Here is an 18,037-nt window from a genome sequence, read left to right on the forward strand (position 1 = left end):
CCATGTAAGATGCAGTTTATTTTAAGGATTTTGGGTTTAGTCGCACAATGTAGGTTAACTTATAAATATATCATGTTGAATAATAAACGGCAACTACAAAGCACACAAATTACGATATATTTTTACGCTAGTATAATCGTACTCCATGCCGCTGTTCTCCCATCTATCTGCAGTCTTGTCTCGCTCTAGCACAATCACAATCCTGCAGTGGTCAGGTGCAGTCGGTAACTTGTCAGTAACATTTACGGCGAGTAGCAATAGCTAGCCGGATGAAAGGGCGAATACTTCATATAAATCACATAAATGCACGGTAAGAATAATATAAATGCACGGTAAGAAGTTTTTATCTATGGCACATCAGTGTCAATCAAAGACCTTACACTTCTGTGTCAATGTCAAGATGTTCACTAGGACTTCGTCTGTGATGGCGTTTTGTGCTGGCGCGCGTGCTGTGCTTGTTTGGAGTGTTTTTTTTTTGTTAAGAGTGGCTATTTTTTGTGTTAGTTGGTGTTTTTTGGTGATGGAACTGACTGGGAAGCGCTCTAAAGGGGCGCCACGCGCATGTCGGCGGGCGCCGGTGCAGACGGAGTCCATACTTGTATAAATTCAATAACTTGAAAATATCACAAACTTGACATTGGCCAATCAGAGTAAAGCCAGATTTAAAGAAAAAAAAAAAAAAAAGATGTTCACTAATTGAAAGTTGACAGTTTGTCTGTACTCTGTAGTCTGTGGCTTCAGTCAAAATTTAACTGCGGAGATGGTTGTTCTGTTTTTACTTGAGAATAATTATCTTATCTTGTTTTCTATAGTTTGATTAACGCTATAAATTGAATTCTTTTTTATTAAGACATATTGAATTTTATGTAATCAGCTTATTAGTTTTAAGTGATCCCATAAAAATGGACACCCTTAGGTAATTGTGAAAAATAGTTAATTGGTTTAATAAACAACCTCAGCCTTTTATACCCGATTTCTAAGTTTCCTTACATTATTTACGTCAATAATATAAGTTTATCGTCACCAGGTTTTATTTCGTGACCTGGAATGTAGCAACTAAGTCTCCAGGTCAAGATCTCAATTCGTTACTGGATTTTCCTTCTCAGTTTAATAAGAATAAGCCACTACCAGATTTTTATGTTATCGGGTAAGTAAACGCTAACTATATACAATTTTATACGACTTTATACAGTTATACTATTACAAATATGTCCTAAATTTGTGTTTAACAGTGGATTTTTAATTTATCTTTAAAAGAAAATGATTTTTCTTCAAATTTATGTCTAACCCATTGTATAGGAGTACTCCCTCAAACTATAGTTTTTGTACCACAATTAATCCTAGAGTTGGTTAGTTTTAGGTTGTTTGTTTTGTGTACAGTGTTTATAAAATTTTGTTTTATAAGTAAATTGTGTAGGTATGTACAAAGTGCAAACTCTAGTATACAATAATAGAGTATACAAGTTTTGCATACTATTTCGGGTAATACTAGCACATGCATATTGTCTACTTATAATAGAGTGTCTGAGGCCAGAGGCTACAAAATATGTAATCTTTTCTACACTTTATTTACAGCATGCCAGTAATATATCAAACTTTTTTCATATAATGTCAGTACATGTATCTAGATAATATTTTCAGGCTGCAAGAGGTGAAGTCCCAGCCACAGAACATGTTGATGGATTCCCTTTTCTCGGACCAGTGGACACAAATGTTTAATAAGATTCTTTGCAGACAAGGCTTTGTTGTTGCCAAGAGCATAAGGCTGCAAGGCATAATACTGCTTGTTTACACTCAAATGAAACATCTACCCCATTTGAGGGAAATCGTGGCACAGTATACCAAAACTGGTCTAGGCGGACTTTGGGTGAGTAAATTAATAAATTCAGTGTTCAGTCTACATGCTCCTTGTATTTAATTATGTTTATGTACAGTCATGAAATATTCACAAAATTTTCCTTTTGCCTGAAGCGATTAATGAATCACTTCAGGCAAAAGGAAAATTTCAGTATCAGGCGAAAGAACAAAATCCGAAAAGTTAGAGGTGCGTGCCCGGAATCGAACCCACAACCTTCCATTAGGAAGCAGATGCCTTAACCACTAGGCTATCACTGCTCTTATTAATATGACCAAAAAAAAAAAGATCCTGACGAATTCAGAACCTCCTCCTTTTTTGGAAGTCTGTTAAAAAACATAAAACAAACCTTTACATATTCAATGTTTTTGAGCTGTAAGTACTATGTAATATGGTTTTTGTGAAACAAGTTTGTTATGTAAGGTAATAATTTTTGTAATAATGCTTGACATGGTGCTAAATAAAATGAAAGTAGGTAAGTATGTTTTATAATAGTCATTATAATTCAACCTAGATAGATTTATATACAGTTAAACTTTACCAATGTATTATTTAATATTTCCTCAAAAAATTGTGGATTTCTGAAGTGAAAACTTCTTTAGTCTCTTTGGGCTATTTTGAGATCGGTAATAACTTGAAGGTCGCGTCATCGACTTGCTAATACGAGTCCGATAGATTAAAAACTAAACTATGTTAATGGCTTTAAACCTTTAATTTACAAATTATCAAATTTTAATTTTTGACAAAATCCAAAAGAAAAACTACTCTTATTTCATACAAAACGAAAACTTTGTGTCACATTCACTCTGCGAAGATCAAAAGCGAACAAATGATTCGGCAAAATTCTGCCAGTCTGAGAGGTCTAACACAAAACGTATGACCCCAGTGACTTACAGCACGTATCAGAATTTTTCGGACAGGCGAATTCTGTTAATGCGGCCAGCCTTTTTTTATTCAATACAAGTGAGCCCTTGACGGCAATCTCACCTGGTGGTAAGTGATGATGCAGTCTAAGAGGGAAGCGGGCTAAGCTAGAAGGAGTATGGCAGTTTTCGTTAAACCCATACCCTCTGGTTTCGACACGGCATCGTACCGGAACGGTAAATCCTATTAGACCTATTTGTTGTAGGGTAACAAAGGAGCCGTCAGTGTGCGTTTCAATATCTACGGATGCTCGGTGTGCCTCGTGAACTGCCATTTGACCGCCCACGAGCACTTACTGGCTGACCGAATCAATGACTACAACACTATCCTTAAGGAACACGGTTACCAAGTCAGCGAGACCTCCAACATCCTTTTTCATGAGTAAGTATTAATTTCCATGGTCAAGTTGAACGTGACAGCATGCTGTTCCAATCAACATTTACGGGCGAGACATATTCAAGAGCGAGATGGGTGATGTTTAAAAGACGGGAATCAACTTTTTGTAGTACGTTAATTTTTTGCAATCTAATCAATATTTTTAACAAACCAAAGACATTTGGTGGGTTATTAAACAAATTCGTTGGTTTTGCAATTTTGTAGTTAATTATATACATAGTTATTTGTGAACACAGTTGCCTAAAAATTTGCTCTAAAATTAAGATGTGTGAAAGGTTGTAAGTCATAACTTTCAAAATAAATATAATTTTACTTTTCTTAATTATTTTATCGGACATAGATAATGGAGATTGGAGAGATAAATAAATTAATCAGAAATGAGAACAATGTTCATATGGAGAAGGTAATGAAAATGACCTTAAGTAATCTTAGGGCCTAAGCACACACCATACTTTTAGCATCATCAATTGGAATTTTGATCGCTTTGCAGTTCTTAGAAGATGTGATTGAACTTCCACATATTATTGGTTATTAGTTGTAAGCATGCATGTATTACTCTGACATAAATTCGAACGCTACTAGTCACAGCAATCTAGTTAGTGAATTAACCACCAATCTTGTTAAATATATACCTATTAAAGATATTCTACATATAATTGTACTGTGCAGCTGTTTAGATGGTAGTAGGTAATCGATTCCTTTATCTAAAGTCCGTTTCCTCATTGCTATCCCTATCATATCAGATCCACGATATAAAATAATTCCTTATTTTTATCCTACACCAGAGTTATCTTTTTGTGATATTATTGTTATAAAGTACAATAGGTAGGTACTTGTTGTGTCGTATCGAAATGTAATCACTATGTTGAGGAAGTTTTGGCGGTTCGTACTCCTGAACTATGGAAATGTTCTAAATTGATGTTTTTTGAGCATTGACTTATAATAATAGGTGTCGAGTGTAGGTGACGAGGGCTCACAAACAAAATGACAGGTAGCCTGGTGCACATGTGGTGCACGCATAATATACATCTATGTTTCATAGTACGAAATGTAGAAAAATGTTTTTATCAACAACTTCATTTTATTATAGGTAAACCTTAACATTTGAACATAAATATAACTATTGCAAACTATTTTTAACTATTGCAAAGTATTTATATAATAATCGAATTTTTCGAATGAGAACAAAATTATTATCGTATTATTAACACGTAAGCAATAAATCTAAAAATCTGAATCAAGCCTCATTTGAAGCACTTATTTCATTTCTTGAGCATTTTATTTCTATGTTTTTGAGCTTTACTATATTTTCAGCTGATGGAATTGTGTTAATATGTTAAACAATCCTTGCTAGACTATAAGTTAGGTAAATAAAAGTCAAAGGAGTTAGCATAATTACCAGTAGATACTATTTTAGTCTGCATCATCATTATAAGCTAAATTCGTAGCCAAAAGTAAAACCCGTCATACTATTTATTTCCTATGGCATTTTTCCATTAGGTAGGTAATTTTATGGAGTGTAAATCCACCTAGTGGTTAAGATGTCTGCCTTTTATTCGGAAGGTCGGGGGCTCGATCCTGCGTAGGCCTCTTAACTTTTCGGAGTAACGTACCTACGTTTTAGGCAATTGAATATCACTTGCTTTAACGGTGAAGGAAGATCATAGTAGATACATCGTAAGGTAACCTGCATGGCTGATAGTTCTCCATAATATTTTCAAAGGCCCAGTATCCGCACTGGCGGACACACAGAAGTCCGCCAGTGCGGATACTGGGCCAGCGTGGCAGACTATGGCCTTAAACCTTCTCATTCTGAGAGGAGACCCATGTTCAGATGTGGGCCGGCGATAGGTTGATGATGATGAATTATAAATAGTGTTTATTTGTATATAGATAAAAGTGCTATTCTGTGAAGGGTGTGCTTATCACACGGCCGGTACAATATCAATCGATATCTACTATTGTAACACTACATATATACCTAAAAGCTTATATACCGACACTGAGTCTAAGTACATGTGGATGAGTGGCGTAGTATGTATGTAATGTGTGCCCATACACGCATATTATTCAAATGTGTATTTCTACAACACGCGAAGCAAATAAGGGTCGTGATGGCTTTTTGGTGCAGTCTTTTGTCTTGTGGTGGCCCTTCTTACGGGCTTCTCCATACAAACGTATTACGCCCATTATTCTATTATTTATAGTAATAAATCCAAAACTTAGCCTGATATCTTATCGCTCCATTATCTATGTCCTAAAATAATGAAATTAGTAAAATTATGTCCATTTTGAAAGTTATGACCCTTGAAAAATCTCTATTTTATAGCAAATTTTGAGACTACTTCGTGCGTAAATTAACCATACATATAAGAGACTAGAAAATTGAAAAATGAACGAAAACATCACACTTTACTTATAATAATTTCAAGTTTCATGTGTTTGTGTAAAAAAATGTTTTCTTTTCGAAAAGGATCTTAATTTATAATTTAACTATGAAATTAAATACAAACTCGGGAATAAACCGTAATAAAGTAGTAATAAATAAGCTATGGAAAAAACTCAGGCGTATGTTAATTAACCCCCGACCCAAAAAGAGGGGTGTTATAAATTTGACGTGTGTATCTGTGTATCTGTCTGTGGCATCGTAGCTCTTAAACTAATGAACCGATTTTAATTTAGTTTTTTTGTTTGAAAGGTGGCTTGATCGAGAGTGTTCTTAGCTATAATCCAAGAAAATCGGTTCAGCCGTTTGAAAGTTATCAGCTCTTTTCTAGTTCTTACTGTAACCTTTACTTGTCGGGGGTGTTATAAATTTTTAATTTACACTTGTTTGCTGAAATTAGCTATAACTAACAGGAAAACATTGGCTTTGACAATAAACTGGATTTTGTTGACGCCACAATAGTTGAAGAATGAAAGTGACCTATATAAAAATTAATAAAACTGATAGCATCTATCAATCACATCTATTGTGGTATATACTATATATATCTTCAGAATTGGTGTGATGGAAACGTGACGCCGACACAAATATCATTCTGACTTTCGAATCAAGCCTTAGAAGATCAATAAAAAAGATATTTTTTATTCATCTTCGACCCGGAGGGCGGTTCGCCTCCTCGCTCTACCCTTAGTCCGACCCTGGCTTCAATTAACCTAGCTAACCTAACCTAAATTTTTTCCAGTTACGTATTCTGGATTGGAGATCTAAATTTCCGAACCGACCACCCGACGGGTAGCAGTCCAACTTCTGAAGAAATTGTAGCGACTTTACAAAAGGTTGAAAAGGACAAGTATACAGCTCTACTAAAACACGATCAGTTGCTAGCGGTCATGGACAGTGGAGAAGCGTTCTCCGAGTTCTCAGAACCAGAAATCAGATTTCCACCGACGTACAAATTCTTGATGGGTAGCGACGATTACGATTTGAAGTGAGTGACTCAATCGATAGTGTTAATACTAGATAACAATAATTGCACAATGAATTTTTGTATTAACACGCTATATTTTGCGTAATATTTTATTTACAATATGTATTTGAAATAGTTTGTTTTTAAACCAAATTTTGGTTATGGACAGGAAAAATCTCAGCAAGTATAATCTCAATAATAGAATTACTCGAATAAACTTGAACGAAATTGTACTAATCAGCGATTTTTGACGCTACAATCATGAATATTTGTATATAAAAACAGCAACAAAAAACCAATGAATGCTTATAGCATAATCTAGGTAAAACATGCGATGCTTTAGTGTGGAAAATTGATTCATCTTAACAGTACAAACTGATGCAAAATACCGCGCTACCAACGCCGATGCGTCTCTGGTGGGAGGCTCCGGCCGTGGCTAGTTGCCACCCTACCGGCAAACCCGTGCCGCCAAGCGATTAAGCGTTCCGGTACGATGCCGTGTAGAAACCAAATGGGTGTCATACCCCTTCTAGATTAGCTCGCTTCCACTTACCACCAGGTGAGATTGCAGTCAAGGGCTAACTTGTATCTGAGTAAAAAAAAAACACAACCAGGTTGTGCTACCTACAAAATATATATAGCTCTATGCAGGAAATAACACCTGGTGTCCGCTTGGTTTCGTAACCTAACTGGCGCTATAATAGGTATAGGTGAAATACTCTCCATACAGCTGTAAAGTATTTACATTTTGTTGGTAGCGCGACCTGATTGCGTCACCACTGGTGTTATTACGATAGGGCACTAAATTAAGGATGGAGAAGTTTTAGCTGTATCCACGCACATTGGAATCAACTCCCATCAGCGGTGTTCCCACTAGATTACAACATTCATGGGGCGGACCAACAAATTCCTGAAAGGCTGGCAACCCATCGCCGGTACCTTTGGTGCTGTATGTTCATGGGCGGCGGTAATCACTTAACACCCAGGTGACCCGCCTGCTCGTTTGCCCGCTATTTTTTATTAAAAAAAATTTTTAACCCGGTAACTATAATGTAACACTTGTATTTTGATTCTTTCTAGGCGAAAACCTTCATGGACGGACAGGATATTGTACAAAGTGATAGCAAATAACTATGAGAACATCACACTGAGGGCTGATTTGATATCTTACAACCACATACCTCACTACACGGTCAGTGACCACAAGCCTGTGGTCGCGCAATTTAATATTAAGGTCAGTTACGTTTATATCAGCACCTTATCTGTACGAAATTATCACCCAGCACCTCACTGCAAACTAAACCTTATTCACATGCAAGTAGAATACACTTTTGAATGCATGAATGTTAAAGAAAAGTGACCAAAGAAAGTACCCAATTTAAGTAACAACATCTTGTATTGCGATGTAAAACTTATTGTGGTATAAATAAAGTTTGTTTTTATATGTATTGCAAATTGAGGTTTGTCTGAAGAATTTAGTAAAAAGGCTTCTTCAAGGTCAGTACTGAAATTGTATGACGTCAGAACTCGGAGTGAATGATTAATGATATGCCCGGAGTTGTTTGCGTCAGAACTGTTATGTTGAGGCCAAGGTTGAAGGTTGTAGTAATATGGTGTTGGTTGGAACTTGTAGTTATATAAGATGTTATCAGTTGATGTTTAAGGCGGAAACATACTTTTAACACCGGAAAGAGACTTTATCCAGAATACTATAATGTAGTAAACACACTTTCAACACTTGATGTAATGCTATCAATGTAGTATTTCTGGTCATAGACAATGCCATGTCTTGGTTAGACTGAACATGTAAAGCGTTTCATTGTATCGCGGCGCTTGTTAAAAGTATAGTGCTGCCCTTAAGTAGCTCTAATTTTGGTTTATGGATGTGCATGTATAATATTTCATGGTTCATGTTATTTTTCTAAGTTTTTACTAATCCACAGCTTGGCTGATTTACGCCAAAATTAAAACCTATTAACCTAACACTTTTATATAAGGTTTGATTTTATAGACGTTGATTCATCATTAAAACGAGTTATCAATATTTGCGATACTTTCCAGTTAAACTTAGTTAGGTAAATTGTTTACATCGATTATTATAATTATGTTGGAATCGTAAGAGGTGATTTAAGAATAAATGTCGAAAAAAATGTCATTTTCACCTGTGCCTATTTTTTTAATTTTAAAAATGTAACCCCAACTGAGATTTTGTCATTGAGTTTGACCCCGTTATAGTCATATCAGGCAAAACTCAACGAAACAAGGACAATTTAGTCATCAAGATCGAAGATAATATTAATTCCGCGCTCTTCATTTTTTCTGAAATAATGAAGAGCACAGAATTAATATTTTTAGGAAAAGGCGTCTGACTGACTGACTGATCTCTCAACGCACAGCTCAAGCTCCTGCATGGATAGGGCAAAAATTTGCGAAACAGATAGCTATGACGTAGACATCCGTTAATATTTTTTTTGAAAATTCAGCCACTAAGGGGGTAAAATAGGGGTTTGAAATTTATGTAAACCACGCGGACTAAGTCGCAGGCAAAAGCTAGTAATGTCTATAAAATCAAACCTTAATTGCCTTAGATTCGGCAAAAGCACGCACCCGCTGTAGCAACACCGCCTAAGGCCGCTAGAGCAAAGATACGCATGCGATCGGCCATAGTCACGCCTGAAGGTAGCCACGGATCGGATATTGGTGAAGCCATGGCAGCATGCGCTGAAGTGTTAGAGCATGCTGAAAGTTCCGCGGTCGTTCAAGATTCTGATGAAGCGGTTTGTTTCTTTCTCATTTTTTGGCTATCAAAGAATAAAGAGCTATACTTATGCCCGTAATTTTTGGCTTCTGGGCATCTCGACAGACCAAAAGCTAAAGACCGTGGATGAGTTTGAAACTAGTTGACATACTACATATATTTACCTGGAAAAAATCACTATTAGTGATACGGTCAATTTAAGTTGAGTTTAATTATTGTTTTCTTTACAATCAAATAACTTCTGAATGAATTTTGGAGACAATGCAAGAAATATAATATGCTTAAATGTATGAGCAAACAGATGCACTCTCGATTCCCTTACTCCTACAGCCTGATGGATGGTTATATGACTATTGTTTTCTTCTCGGTAGGAAAGGCATTCCGAACCAGTGGTAGATGCTTTTGACGATTCAAAAGAACTTGTAAAAGTCTAATTGAATAAAAATATTTTGAATTTTGATTTTTTTTTGAATCTTGCAGGCGTTCGCGAACTACACAGTGAAGACAGTCGAGTTCGCGCCAATAGTCCGCATCTGGTACATCGGTGACGCGGACTTCCGCACGCAGTGCACGTTGTCGCCGGACGTTGAGATCAACCCTAATGACTGGATTGGCATTTATGACGTAAGTTGTACTTCATTATATAGGAATTCATTGTGGGCTAGTGGAATTTCTGAAAATCTTTTCTCCTTGGTAAGAGGAGATACATGCAAAATCTCAAGTTGTTAGGTCTAGTGGTTAGAGCTGCACGTTGATGTGTAAATCAGTAAGTTTTTTTAATGTATAGGCAGATTAAATACCAAAAATATGTATGTATTTACTTTATTGCACAACAAAACACAAAAGACAGGTTACAAAAAAGAAAACTTGAAATGTAGGTACAAGAAGGTGGTCTTATCGCTAAATAGCGATCTCTTCCAGACAACCTTAAGGCTAGGGAGAAAACGAACAAATTAACAAACAAACATACGAAATTAACGGCTAAAGTAATTGGTTGTACTTAATATATACCTACATGTGATAAGTTATTACTATCCAAAAGAGAATCAATATTAAAGATAATGCCATTTTTCAAAGATGAGTGTACCTAACTCAAATGTTTTTTCTTTCATTACAGGCAAATTTCCACAGCTTAGACGATTACATAGCCTACGAGTATTTGGCTAAAGTGAGCCTTCCCCAAACTCCGCCTCCAGCCGGGCAGCCTCGCACCATCACTCTGAGCTTCCCCGTTGGCAGCGGCGTGCGCACACCCGGCTTCTACCGGTTCATATACTTCAGCCAGCCCAACACCGAAGTCAGGAGTGTATTGGGTGAGTATTTTCCCCAAACTCCCCATCCGGCCGGGCAGCTGTAGACATCACACTAAGCTTCGCTTCCCCATTGGCAGTAGCTTGCGTACCATTTCATACTTTAGCCAGATCAACACCTAAAACAAAAGTATATAGGGTAAGAATTCTATTTCTTTAAACTAAGAAAGCTAGATCCGTAACTAAAACTAAGAGGGTTTAAAACGCGCCCTGGTATGCTCCTAAGCCAGGGATTTTTTTAACTTTTCGCAGTGCTACAAAGTGAGTTGGGAAATTTGAACAGACATACACAGACACAGATACACTTTATAGTGTGATTTTCGAATTTTAACGTTAAATTTGCGTATTTTTTTTTTTTTTTTTTTAAATTATATAGACTAGCGCTTGGCTGCAATCAGACCTGCTAGCAAGTGATGATGCAGCCTAAGATGGAGCGCGCTTGCCTAGAAGTTGCCTATTCACTCTTGACTTGAAGGTACCCATATTATAGGTGGAAGGGAAAACTGACGCCGGAAGGGCGTTCCATATCCTAGCGGTTCGAATTAGGAAAGAGGAAGCAAATCGTTTCGTACGTGTTCGAGGAATTTCGACTACGTACGGATGCAGACCTTGACGATGCCTGGCAGTACGATGATAGAAAGGTGAAGGAGGAACCAGGTCAAAGAGTTCTTGTGCACACTCTCCGAAATATATCCTGTAGAATACCGATAGACTGGCAACTTTACGCCGATGTTCTAAACTTTGGAGTTTAGTTTTCATCAGTGCTTCGTCACCAATGAGTCTTCTAGCTCGGCGATCCACCGAATCCAATGCTTCGAGCTGGTACTTGGCAGAGCCATCCCATAAATGGCTGCAGTACTCCATGCACGATCGAACTTGAGCTTGGTACAGGGTGAGAAGCTGTTCCGGCGTGAAGTACCGCTTGACTTTGTTGAGGATGCCAAGTTTCTTGCCAGCTGTTTTTGCCTTGGATTCGATGCATTGTCCAAAGTTGAGATTGGACGAAATGTTGATTCCTTGAAGCTCAACACTATCGGTAATCGGAACGGGTATACTTCGGAAAGTCGGAGTAAGTGGGAATGGACTCCGTTTCGCGGTGAATAAACACGCTTGCGTTTTGGTGGCGTTAAATTTGACAAGATTGGCGTCCCCCCAGTCGGACACCTCCTTCAAGGTCAAATCAACGCGTTCAACCAAGGCCTTTCTATGCTCTAGGATCTCAGCTCCACTTGCACGGGGACCGGATATATACGAGTATCTCTCTGTAACGGTGCTGTCGTCCGCGTACCCAAAGATACCGGGTTTTAGCACGTCGTTTATGTGCAGCAAAAAAAGTGTTGCAGAGAGAACTGATCCCTGAGGGACACCGGCATTAATTGCCATTAGATCAGACGAGGAGCCATCTACGACTACTCGAAATGATCGTCCGCTCAGGAAATCTGATATCCAGTCGCAGAGACTAGTGGGTATCCCGTAAGCCGGAAGCTTGCTTAAAAGGCTTTCATGCCAAACCCGGTCAAAAGCCTTCGAGACGTCAAGTGAGACAGCTAGTGCTTCACCATATTTCTCGATGGCCTCACCCCAGATGTGCGTGGCATACACTAAAAGATCTCCTGTGGACCGATTACGTCTGAACCCGTACTGTTGATCCGACAGGAGGTCATTTTCTTCGAGGTATGCCAGTAGCCTGTTATTCAATACACGCTCCAAACTTTTACAAAGAATGGAGGTGATTGCGATAGGCCTGTAGTTGGCCGGGTCGGCACGACTTCCCTTTTTGGGGACCGGCTGTACGTTGGCAAGCTTCCAAGCTTTTGGGACTTGAGCAGTTGTTAGAGAGAGGCGATACACGCGTGTTAGGACAGGAGACAACTCGGGAGCACAGATCTTCAAGACTATAGCTGGTATCCCGTCTGGACCGCTGGCCTTGTTCACATCCAAGTTGCGGAGCACTTTCAACACCTCTTTTTGGCGAACGAGAATCTCTGCCATAGTAGAGCCGCAGGATGGTAAAGAGGGTGGAGAGGCACTCCCGACAACAAGTCGTGAATTTTCAGCGAACAGAGCCGCTAGAAGATTAGCTTTATCTGTTGCGGTAAAGACCAGCGAACCATCAGGTTTAAGCAAAGGTGGCAGCGAGGGACGACAAAAATTTGCTTCAACCGACTTCGAGAGGGACCAAAAAGCTTTACTACCACGTGGATAGGATGCTAATTTGGCCCCAATGCGATTGGTGCGGTTAAAACAAGCGTTCTTCAAAACCTTCTTGTAGGATTTAGCGGCAAGGTTGAAAGCTCTCTTCTTCGTGCTGATATCCGGGGCTTTTGCAGTGCGGGCTTCTGCCCACGCTACAAAAGCTGAGTTTTTGTGTGCCGCAGCACGGGCACATTCTGTGTTGAACCACCGGGGAACTTTGCTATCTAATGATACGTCAGCGTATGGTATGAAGTACTCCATCGCTTGACGTATCACTTCCGAAATGGCTATGTATTAATGGCTATGTATAAAATGGTATTACGGGAAATGAACGGAAAACAATTCGTTTCTGTGTGTGCATGCGTGCGTGCTTCCGTGCGTGTGCCTGCGTCTGTAAATATGTGCGTGCATGCATCCATGCGTGTGTTTGCGTAGGTGTATTTAAGCCGTATTGTTCACGCTTAACATTGAAAATTTCAACTATTAAAGGGCTGCCATTACATAGCATTAAATCTTCCACAGGTATATCAGAACCGTTCGAAGTGAGCAGTCGAGAAGATAGGTTAGTATCCCTTGATCCTTGCGAGGAGGCCTCATGCAGTACATCCCCCGGCAGAGCAAAGCCCAGCACCGCCACAACGGACATCTTCACAGACTTCACTGGCCTCGACGTAGCTAAGCTCTCACGCCACTTCTCAAACGACTTGAGCATTGACTGACTAAAAAGTTATATGCCCGGATCGCCGGCGACTAAACGAAAAGACGGGGTCTAGTCTAGGTTTGTAGCATAAAGTAGTGAATGGAATGAACGGTTGGTAATGGGAAAGATACTTCAAGTGATGATTATGCCATTAAATCTGGTACTATGTAATGCATGTTGGGTCAAATAAATCCGGCCGCATATTATCAGAATTTGTCTGTCAGAACTTTGTCTCACTCACTCAGTGAGAATCAGAGGCGTTCAGCCGATTCGGTAACATTTTGACAGTCTGCGGCGTTCTACTGGTAGTACAAATGTATGTAAGTGCCTTCCGGCTGTTTCTGATAATATGCGGCTGGCCTATCAGGTGTTTGTAATAAATGTGTTTCTGTTCAGAAAAAATACTAATGGTCAAGTGAATAAGGTATACTGGGTGCTTATATTTATATTCGGTCCAATACTGAAACGCCACTCATCATCTGATGCCACGTTAAATATTAAGATGGATTTAGACCAAACGTAAACGAGCGAAATGCTGGGTCTGTCCCCACTCTGTCAAAATCTCTGAATAAACCGACAATGTACAAAAAGAATTTGTAGAGTGGGGATAGAATGAGATTTTGCTCGTTTGGTCTAAACTCACACGTTTACAAATACTTACTTTAAATAAAAAGTAACCATAATAATATGAAGCGTTTCTTGGAAGATCCCTTGAAATAAATCACTTATTGCACTTGGGTTATAGAATAGATTAAGCTTGAAACAGTGTTTTGGTGTCACAAAATAAGGTTATTAATTTTAAAGAGCATAAATAATATTTCCATTGTAGAACAATAATAGGTACCATGAATATATTTTAGAAAAAAAAATCATTCAAAGATACATAATTTTAGACTTATTTAAATCATCATTCAAAAATCTATTGTGTACAGATCATCGACCTATTTACTGTACTTAAGTAAACCATGACAGAGATAAAGGTGAATGCTCAAAAATTTCCTAGCGTTCATTAAATATTTTTTATATATTATAGACTTTGTTGGAGTGGATCTAAGTTATTTGAAAATACTGTGGGAACTCTTTGGTTTTCCGAGATAAAAAGTATCCCATGTCCCCAGGACGCTGGCTGTGCCTGTGTCAAACGTCGAGATCGGTTCATCGGTTGACCCATAAAAAGGTAACAAAAGGACAGACAAACAGAGTTACTTTCGCATTCATAATATTAGTATGGATAGTATGGATTATAGTGCATGAATAAAGTCACGATTAATATGCATTTAACTTGTCCAAATTATGCATTTAGTATGGGTTTTATGTTAGGTTGGTACTTCGAGCACATTGACAGTACATGAGTAGTAAAAAGAGAAACTAATACATACTTAATAAGTATAATGTTAGGTATGATTTTGACTTTTTTGCCAGCATTATGTCGCTAATTGTGAAAACGTATCTTCTATTATTATTACTTTATCTTTCACACGCTGATTTGTCTTTTAAACAACACAAGAATTGATTATTTATCATTATTAGACATTTATCTAACGAAATCCTGTGTATTCTATACTAATAATAAGAACGTAAATGCTCATACTAACTTGATCAAATGTATGAACACTATTTATACTCTTAAAACATGCGAAAATCAAATGCGATACAGGGGATCGATTACGATAAAATGATAGCGGCAGTGTGACGATCGCAATAATCTCTGATTAGTTGAGGCTCGCTCACTATTGGCTAAAATGCATTGTAACAAGAATATCATAAATTCAGCCAATCACAATCATTTCTGATTGATGGAGGTTTTCCGGAATCGACCTACTGGATACTATAAGCGCCATCTACTATATTATATAGGAGAAACTCACTGAATTACATTATAACGAACAGCTTCTAGTGGTGGGCCTAGAAACAAGATTTTGTACAATGGTTCTCTCTCGAAACGTACAACCCACACGGACGAAGTCGTGAATTTAAGCTGTACTAAATAATTATTACATATTACTTGAATGGACGCTGGTTTTTTCTTCTAGAAATTGTCAGCATTCTCCTTTTCTGTAAAATAATTACTCAGTATTTATTTTTATTTTATTTAAAGATTTACTAGCGATTTAACGTAAACAACTATAATAAAATACATTGGTTTTTCTATCATGCTCAACTATGCTAAATCCTTTAAAAGTAAACACTGCATGCAAATTATATTTAAATTAAATGACTGAATCTTTAAAATTTCTATTCATGGACTTTTGTATGAGATTTATTATTTCTAATTGTGAGACGTCTGAATAATACACATACATTAACACTAAAAAATATCTATAGGAGTAAGTATTTACCTAAGACATAATATTTTTGAATATTGTGTACCTTCACTCATAATGCGATGTTCTTGGAGCAAATAATATTTTAACATCATTTTAAAATTATTTATCCTAATTCCTAGACATCAGTGGCTGGACCTTATCAGTTGTAGGTAACTGTATCTGAACAAAGTGACTAATTCTGATCTAGATACATGATCTCTAAACTAAACTGACAGGTCCAAACTCCAAACCTAGACATCCTTTTCCGCAAGGAGCATTAGGGAAATTAAAAAGGGATAGCAATACGGGTATCTTGTTATTACAGTTTAATTTAGAGATTATGTACAACAGATTACGCCACAATAGATATTTTTTATTGTTATTTTGCTCGACACTGCGTGTATAACACAAAACTGCGATATTTAGCCGAATTTTCGTCCGTAATTTGCATATCGGACGAGATCTCGGCCGAAATTTAGACATGTTTGGCAGAGTATATATTAAGCTTTTTAATAAATTGTCATAATATTACGTAGATATAATAGTTAAGTTAATTTGTTGAATTATATATTGTGTTTGCCATTTATTTGTGATTGTCATGTCAGTACAATTCATATAGGTAAAATATTTTTTATCGTTTAATTAATTATTATGCGATATTAAGAAGTCTAAAATGGTATCATACTAAAGTCACAAAAAGTCTAAGTTTGAACCGCGTTGGACTATATAAGCCATGTTACAAAAAAAAAAAAAAAACGGTGGCCATACACGATCAAGTTTATCGGTCAAGTTTGCAGCGGACTTGAAGCAGCGTCCAGTCACCTTGACGGTGTATGGCTATCAGTATGCATGATTAATAAGGAATGTTTAGCAAATCTGCTTTTGACACATTTGAAAGGTTTACATGATGTGTGTCATTCCGTCTACTTATCAATAGGGTATGATAGTGTTTCCATAAAAATAATCCATATCCATACTAATATTATAAATGCGAAAGTGTATCTGTCTGTCTACGTTTTCACGGCCCAGCCGCTGAACCGATTTTAATGAAATTTACAGACTTGGGATACATCCCGGACAAGGGCATAGGCTACTTTTTATCCCGGAAAATCGAAGAGTTTCGCGGGTGAAATCGCGAGCATCCTCTAGTATACATTATTTATAAAAACACTAGGTAATGTTACGAGATTAAGTTACGGTAATAATGGCGTATCTATCAGTTGTGTGGACGCCGTTTCAAGTCCGCTGCAAACTTGAAAATAAACCTGATCATGTATGCCCAGCGTTAGCATGTACATGTGGATAGAAACAGGAGTTAGGCAAGTAGTTGAGGCAAGAAGCACATACTTTTTACAGACATACAAAAATTATTCAAAGATAGTTATCAAAATAGATGTCTTAATTAAAATTTTAGGTAAACTCGCATCTTAAGATTTCAGGCAAAAATAAAAGCAGTCTACGTGCTCATGGTATTGTTTTTAGTTACATCAAAATCAATCGCTTTATATTTAAAGTGGCCTTATAAATAAATTTCAGAGAAAAAAGAAATTGTAAAACATAGACCAAATCGGTTGCCTTTGCTTGTTATACACAGGTATAATTATTATGATAATTAATTCAGTCGTTTTATAAATAATGCGATCTAGATAAAACCACGGGCAAAACGAATACACTACCAGTATGTAGGGCTGAGCAAGATAAAAACCTCTACACTGTAATGCCGGATTACAGAACAATAGTGAATGCCTCTGACGATTTATATCTTTAGTCACAACAATTGCTGGCGTGTTTATCCTTTTTAAGGTCTAAGTTGAAGTATTTTTCGGCTCATAATAAATCGTAGACAATAATAATGTAGGACTCCAACGTCTATCGGTTCGTCGATCTATGTGCCTTGCCCATAGCCGCAAGCTTTTGAGCTGTGTCGATTATTTGGCATTTCTATGGTAAAAATGGTCTGCAGTTTTTCAAAATTCTGGAGATCTCATAGAAGTTAAATACACTTGCGACTTCGTCTGTGTTGGCGTTTGCTGGCGCGCGTGGTCTGCTTTTTTGGAGTGTTTTTTTTTGTTAAAAGTGGCCGGGTTTTGTGTTTTACTGGTGTTTTTGGTGGTGGACTGACTGGGAAGCGCTCTAAAGCAGCGAATGTGTCGGCGAGTGCCGGCACAGACGAAGTCCA

At 37.6% G+C, this 18,037-nt stretch overlaps 1 protein-coding gene and 1 long non-coding RNA gene across 3 annotated transcripts; both read left to right on the forward strand.

Moving 5' to 3' along the window:
• The first annotated feature begins 754 nt into the window (after nt 1-754).
• Nucleotides 755-14,211, forward strand: LOC123872340 (inositol polyphosphate 5-phosphatase K-like). 2 transcript variants are annotated; one of them, XM_045916557.1, is made up of 10 exons: nt 755-916; nt 1,028-1,147; nt 1,642-1,867; nt 2,985-3,160; nt 6,364-6,609; nt 7,669-7,822; nt 9,177-9,365; nt 9,827-9,970; nt 10,464-10,659; nt 13,375-14,211. In XM_045916557.1, the coding sequence occupies exons 1-10, from the start codon at nt 903-905 to the stop codon at nt 13,569-13,571; spliced, it is 1,662 nt and encodes a 553-aa protein (XP_045772513.1). In that variant the 5' UTR covers nt 755-902; the 3' UTR covers nt 13,572-14,211. The 2 variants fall into 2 exon arrangements, with proteins under 2 accessions (XP_045772513.1, XP_045772514.1); XM_045916558.1 differs by lacking the exon at nt 9,177-9,365.
• Nucleotides 11,439-11,975, forward strand: LOC123872364. The gene is made up of 2 exons (XR_006797467.1): nt 11,439-11,478; nt 11,554-11,975. It is a non-coding gene; the product is annotated as an uncharacterized LOC123872364 (long non-coding RNA).
• Nucleotides 14,212-18,037: the final 3,826 nt, after the last annotated feature.

Source organism: Maniola jurtina, chromosome 15 (genome assembly GCF_905333055.1).
Source record: "Maniola jurtina chromosome 15, ilManJurt1.1, whole genome shotgun sequence".
Taxonomy (NCBI): domain Eukaryota; kingdom Metazoa; phylum Arthropoda; class Insecta; order Lepidoptera; family Nymphalidae; genus Maniola; species Maniola jurtina.

Excerpts from the sequence above, each read along its gene's own strand:
- LOC123872340 (XM_045916557.1), top strand. Across the intron at positions 6,610-7,668 it reads AGCGACGATTACGATTTGAA|GCGAAAACCTTCATGGACGG; the intron begins GTGAGTGACTCA and ends GATTCTTTCTAG. Across the intron at positions 7,823-9,176 it reads TCGCGCAATTTAATATTAAG|ATTCGGCAAAAGCACGCACC; the intron begins GTCAGTTACGTT and ends TAATTGCCTTAG.